General features: G+C 55.6%; 1 protein-coding gene across 1 annotated transcript; it reads right to left on the reverse strand.

Moving 5' to 3' along the window:
• Nucleotides 1–3,351: 3,351 nt before the first annotated feature.
• Nucleotides 3,352–5,604, reverse strand: LOC141580916 (elongin-A3-like). The gene is made up of 2 exons (XM_074384253.1): nt 4,897–5,604; nt 3,352–4,332 (listed from the first exon to the last, which is right to left on the reverse strand). Exons 1-2 carry the CDS (start codon nt 5,602–5,604, stop codon nt 3,352–3,354), a joined length of 1,689 nt encoding a protein of 562 aa, XP_074240354.1.
• Nucleotides 5,605–6,566: the final 962 nt, after the last annotated feature.

Raw genomic sequence — 6,566 nt, forward strand, 5'->3', positions numbered from 1 at the left:
AAAAGATCATCTTCGTCTGACCGTTGCTGCAACAACGGTCCCTGCAGCCGAGTTCCACTCTCATCTTTTAGTCAGAATAAGGACAGCAGTACCACTGGAAGTGTCTACGGTGCTGGCTATTGTTTCTCCTCTGGATGGTGATTTCGCCTCATTTTCTAATGCTCCTGTGACTTTTGGTCTCTTTCTCTGTGTGTGTGTATGCATCTGTGTGTGTGTGTGTGTGTGTGTGTGTGTGTGTGTGCATCTGTGTGTGTGTCTGTGCGTGTGTGTGTATTTCTGAAGAAAGAAAATCCTAATAGCCCGAGAATCAGGGGACGAGGATTCCGGTGGTAAGCCTTTTCTGAGAATTAACTCTCCGTGATATGTAGGAAAACCAGGTACATCTGCTCTGTTTCCTGACGTCGAGCTACCTCAGCAAGGGGATCCCGGTGCAACGCTGGCAGTGCTTGCGGAGCGCTCCGAATGAGGATTATTCTGTAGACAGGTCAGCAGAGGATTGAACTGTTTCTTGTCAGTGTGGTAATGTGACAGTAGGATCCACAGGTGGGTGCTGAATTCTATTTGGTTTAGGTTTATCTATTGTGTGGGGGTTTGTTATCTAGTTCTTTCTTCGAGAGGGCGTGTCTCGGTGGGAGCCGTGACCCGCTAAAGCTTGTCAGTCAGGTTCTGCAGTCATGAATGAGTTCAGTGGGGGCAGACGCCATTGTCAGTAGCGTGACAGTGGGCGCATAGGTGAGCTGTGAGGGGCTTGAGCTAGCTCTTCATGTTTTGAGTTGTGTTTGCTTGTATCCTGTTTGTTTTGTGTTTTGGGAGGGGAAACCTTTTCCACAAAGGAAGGCTGTTGCCAGCGGATTTGAGTCCAGGGGACTGGAATGTCTCGGTGGGAGCGGGGAGAAGCTGCAGGGTGATCAGTGGCTACTCCACCTCCAGGAAGAACGTGTGGCTCTTGTGCCACGAGGAGGAGATTTGGCTCTCTCATAAGTTTTGCGGGACACCACAGACCCGCTCTTGTATTGCCGTGAAGAAATAGAGACTGGCCTTGTGTGTCCCTTGCTGGGCGGGCGGGGTTCAGGGAGTCTCCCCTGAATTGTATACAGTCCCTGCTTGCATCACATCTTTCTTTCCCCAGAAAAAAGACGTCATCCTCACGGAGCAGCACCCCTGCGGCTGCCTGTCCTGGCTTCCTTCGTGTTCTTCAGCCTTGAAGGCCCCTTCCCTCTTGCACTGGCATCTGCTCTGATGCCTGATTCCAGAAGCTTCCCACCACCTGTTCTACTGCCCCCCACCCCCCCAGGGGCATAGGAGTTTGATCTCTTTTACTGTCCTTGCTTGGTTCTGCTTTGTGGGATAGGCCTTTCTGTCTGTCTCTTGGCTTCTCCCTAACTGTAGGCATCAGGAAATCTCATCAAGGAAATCAGATTTACTCAAGGGTGTGTGTGGGGGAGGGTCGGGAGGTATCTGACACAGGGACCTGCAATTGCCCGTCCGTATGATGCCAACCCATGCCCTCAGTTAAAAACTAAAGGTTTAGCAAAGCCGGCCGAAGCTCATGTGATCTGAACCGAAGGATGTTACCCTGGTCATCTCATGGTAATTAGAAACTCTGATTGGTGGCTTTAGATTTCTTGATTCAGAGGCCAATTAGATAAAGTGATGAAGTTTCTGCCATTCTTCCATAGGGGTTCTGGGTGAAAAGATTGGAAACGATTCTCTTTGGTGCTTAGTGAAAGTAGTCTGACTTAACAAAGGTAGCGGTTATCGCCACTGTTTGATGAAATCCCGCAGTTTCTTTTCTTCTTCTTCTTCTTGTTGACTTTTTTTTTTTTTTTTTTGGGTTGGTTCCAACTCTTTGCTATTGTAAACAGTGCTGCAGTGAACATTCGTGTGCACGTGTCCTTATAGTAGAATGATTTATAATCCTTTGGATATTTACCCAGTAATGGGATTGCTGGGTCAAAAGGGATTTCTATTTTTAGGTCCTTGAGGAATTGCCACACTGTCTTCCACAATGGTTGAATTAATTTACATTCCCACCAACAGTGTAAAAGTGTTCCTATTTCTCCACATCATCTCCAGCATCTGTTGTTTCCCGATTTTTATTTTTATTTTTATTTTTATTTTTTATTTATTTATTTTTTTTTTAAAGAATAAAGAAGAGGAAGAAAGAGAAAGAGGAAGAAGGAGAGAGGATGGGGGTATTGCTTTATTGCCCGGGCTAGAATGCAGTCTAAATATGGGTATGCCTATAATTGTCCTTAATAATGGAGACATGAAAGAAAATGAGGGAAGAGAATAGCAAACAAGGAGCCAACCAAGATTTCTTTTAAACTTCTAAGTTGATATGATGTGGTACTGATAAGAGTGTATGTTTTGTATATTTAAAGTGCAGAGTTCTATAAATGTTAATTACATTTACTTGTTCCAGATCTGAGTTCAAGTCCTGAATATCGTTGTTAATTTTCAAGACTTTTTTTCAAGATGGTGTTTCACCGTGATGGCTAGGCTGGTCTTGGACTCCTGACCTCAGGTGATCCACCCACCTCGGCCTCCCAAAGTGCTAGGGTTACAGGCGTGAGCCCTTGCGCCCAGTCCACAGTTCCATTTTTCAAAGAAACAGCGGTTTCCTCTGAGACATGCTCTGTTTCTGTCGCCCAGGCTGGAGTGCAGTAGAACGATCAAGGGTCACTGGAACCTGTGCCTCCCGGGCTCAGGCCATCCTGCCACCTCAGCCCTCCAAGAAGCTGGGGCCCCAGGGGCCGTGCCAGCACACCTGGTTAATTTAGATTCCTCTTCTATAGGTGGGGTTCCGCCCAGGCTTGTCTCCACCTCCTGGGCTCAAGCCACCCACCCTTCTCAGCCTCCCGTAGGAGGATGGCTCACAATTAGAGTTTCATGCCCAGGTTTTGCTAAAAAACAAAACGACAGCAACAACAAAAAAACCATTTATGTCGTGGGATTTGTCAGTGTTAACTAATGCCTGGTGAGTTTGTGTCTAAAGAGTAATTATCTAGCTGATGATTTAAAAACCAAAATATAGGGAATTCTACCTCGTCGATGATTTTAACTAGGGCATGATTTAGAGAGCGATCAGTTCACCACCAAAGCGGAATCGATCTGAAAGCGTTCACATCTTCTGAATTCTGAGGTGTCCTCCCAGCAGGGAGGCAGCGGCTGGGTATGGGAGGGAGGCCAAATCCCAGGGCCAGCCGTGGACACCGGCAGAATTCAGAAGCGCAGCTTTGCACCCAGCCAAAGGTTCTGGTGTCCGTTGGGAGCTGCGTTCCTTAAGCCGCATGGACTTGGCATTGGTCCTCCTCCCCTTCGATTCCATCTGTAAGAGGAGTCTTGAGATTATCGTCGTAAGATTGCTCTCTTGTAGTCTCGAATGGCCTTGGCCATCAGCGGGGCCACTTTCTTTGCAGCCTGTTTCCGGATTTTGGCCTCGGGCGTCGCCCGCGCGCTGCTCCAGCTCAGGCAGGCGTAGGCCCGCTTCTCGGGGCGCCTGGGAAGGCCGCTGCCTGCCCCGCCGCCCTCCCTAGAGGGCGGGTGGCTGCTTTCCGTGGGACGCGGATCTGGGTTGATGTTGCCATTTTCGGGGTCGGCAGCTCCTGCAGACTTCTCTTGCCTCCTCGGAGCACCGTTAGGCGGCTCGGCCACCGAGTTGAAAGAGATCATCTTCGTCTGTCGGCCGTTGGGCTCGTTGTCACGTGCAGCCCGGATCTTGGTCGTCACTACACGCAGCCGCTGCTCTCGGGCGTGCCGAAGACGCAGGTACAGCTCCCGCCAAGACTCGTGCTCCTGCGGGTTTTCTCCCTTGAAGTCCCGGAGGCAGTGAATCCTCCATAATCCGTCTGTCTCTCCAATGAGCGCGTGATTGTTTTTCTCTCTGCGATACAGCTGGTCAGGCGTACAGCCCTCCAGGACGAGTTCAAAAACCCAAGAGGGGACGCGTCCCGCTCGGCCCAGGACGTCGGGGTTGTCTCTAAGCGCCCGGACGCACTGCTGGCGCAAGGTCAGCCACCGGGGCTGGCGGGCAGGCCTGGAGCCGGAGTACACCTGCATCTTGGCGTTCTTTCTGCGTCCCGGGGAACCGGTTTCCTCCGGGAACGTCGGTGCGGAGAGTGCCGGTTCTGTCTGTGTCTGGGCGGTCACGGACTCATAGGCGGAGAGCAGATCGTAGTTGGCCTGCATCCAGGGCTCTGAGAGGTCCCACAGCTCTGAGAAGCCGTGGCTGAGCACGGTTTTCCGCCCGGAGGAATCGGCACCGGCCGCCTGTGGCCTCGGGGAGTGGCTTTCCTTGACAGGAGGCAATTTCGGAGGCGAAGCCCGGGACTCAGCGGTGCCCTTGGAACGGCTTGCTCTCCGTCGTTGATCTCCACGAGCGGTGCCGGCAGATTTCGCGGTCTTTTTCCCCTTCTTCTGCGGCTGGTCGTAGGTGAGGTATTGTTCAAAGGACAGAGCGGGCTGCTGGCATTCCTCGGCCCCCTCTCCCTCCTCCGCGTCAGAGAGGGAGCCCGCGGCTACTGCGTCCAAGTGAGCAGTGCGTGGCTTCCCCTCTCGAGTCCCGGGTTCGCCGGAAAGCTGCTGTTTGACCCCGGGGGAGAGGCCGTGTGTCCCCTTTCGTGGGTCCGGGCCGTCTAGACCTGGCCTCTTCTTGTGCGAGTGTCTGTGCCTAGGCCTCTCCGGGTGGCCGTCTGGAGCCACCGCCCAGGCGGGGAGACGCTGGCCGCTGCCGCTGGCGCGCCCTCCTTCCTTCTGTGTCCCGGCGCTAGCAGAGGGCGGTGTGTCCCTGGGGCTTTCCCGGGGGGACGGCCTTGGGGATTCCCCTCTGGTGCAGGCCCCGGAGGATGTCCCCATGAGGGAAGCGGGAGACTGCCCACGGCCCTGGGCACCCACAGGGCGTTCTTCCCGGCGGGAGGATTTGCGCTTCTTTCTTCGGCCCGCGACCGCTTCGTCCTGGGGTTGGCCCTGGCAGCCTCCAGCGAGCGGGGGCAGGCCCTGAGCGGTGTCAGCGTGGCCTCTTCCGGTTTGCTGCCCGGGCTCCAGGCCCTCGCTCACCGGGAGAGGTCCGGGGCGCCCTGACTGAGGGGCCCGATTGGGGCGGGAATCCGCGGAGGCATTTCTGGGGCGCTTTCTCTGGGCTCCGTCCTGGCGGCTGGGGGAGCTTCGCTCAGGTCTCCGGAGCCCCGTAGGTGCTGTGCGTGCTGTCCGTCTGTGCTCAGGGCTGTGAGATCGACTCCTGGGGGCCGTCCCGTTTTCCGGGAAGCCCCAGGCCTTTTCTTGGTCCCGAAGGGCCTCCCCGAAGCGCTCTCGGGAAGAGCTCTCCTCCCGGTCCTGTGGGTCGGGCCCGGGCCTGGTGTTTGGGTCCACGAGAAGCAGCTTCTTCCACCGGGCCGCTAAGTCTCTGGCAATGGGGCCCACGTGCTGGTGCTTCCGCAGGCCCTTCACGGTCTTTCGGATTCGAGTCTCCGCCAGGATGTCTGCCGTCACGGGCAAGGCGGAGAGTTTCTGCAGATATTTCCCTAGCTTCTTCGGGTCCGTCTTAGTTGCCAGACGCACCTGCAGCTTCTCCACTGCGTGCAGCGTAGTCGAGCCTGCCGCCATCTCACCAGATCTGGGCAGGCGTCGCTGTCCCTGGTCGGCCGGTCGCAGATATGTCCTTGGGCAGCGGGAGGTGAAGTCTAGGGGCGCCGGTCCTCCCTGGCTGCCCGGTCGCCAGGCAGGCCTCGGGATGTTGAGTCACAGACTGGAGCGAGCTCGGCCCTCGGAGCAGCGGGCCACTGGTTCTGTGGCGCTGCTCCTCGCACACCACAGGCCTCGGGGTGTGGAGTCAGCGAACTCGGAGCGGCCGAATCCTCCACGCGGCGTGGGGAGCGGGGCGGGGAAAGGGGGGATAGCGGGGCGCGAGGGGGCCACCGGCTCTAGAACGCCGGTCCGGTCCTTGCAGACAGCTGAGCAGATCCGCTTCTGGTCCTCGGGATGTGGAGCCACAGCCTGGAGCGACCTCTGCGGTGAGCTGTCCAACAGGGAATGAAGCGCAGCTGCCAGGGCTCGGCCTTATATAGGCAGCCCTAGGCCCGCCCACGGCTCAGACCCTGACCCCCTTGGCTGCTGGGCTGCCCAGCCCCCGTAGGAATTCATTCCGTGTCAGTACAATGCAGCCAATCGGGAGGGTCCACGCCAGGTGGACTGCTGCGCCCTCGAGGGGGGATGAGCCTCAACACATCCTTCTTGGGTTCCATCGTTGGCCCTCCATGTTCGCGGGTTCCGCATCTGTGGATTCCATAAAACACAGACTGAAACTTCTTGGGAGGAAAATAGACAATAACAACACAGCGCCACAGAAATCCGAGAAAGAAGAACCAACACGGGATAGCAACTCGTGACCTGGAACGGACGTTGTGCGGGAAGGGGGGTTGGGGGGGGAATTCCCAGCATTCGGAGGAAAGTGGGATTAAAAGAGAAAAGGAGAAAAGGTCGATTTGACTCCTCAACGTCGGCTCCATGGAGTTCCAGACGCTTTTGGAAGCGATGTCTTTGCCCTGCCCTCTAGTCCATTCCTAAAG

Source organism: Saimiri boliviensis, chromosome 13 (assembly GCF_048565385.1).
Source record: "Saimiri boliviensis isolate mSaiBol1 chromosome 13, mSaiBol1.pri, whole genome shotgun sequence".
Lineage (NCBI taxonomy): Eukaryota > Metazoa > Chordata > Mammalia > Primates > Cebidae > Saimiri > Saimiri boliviensis.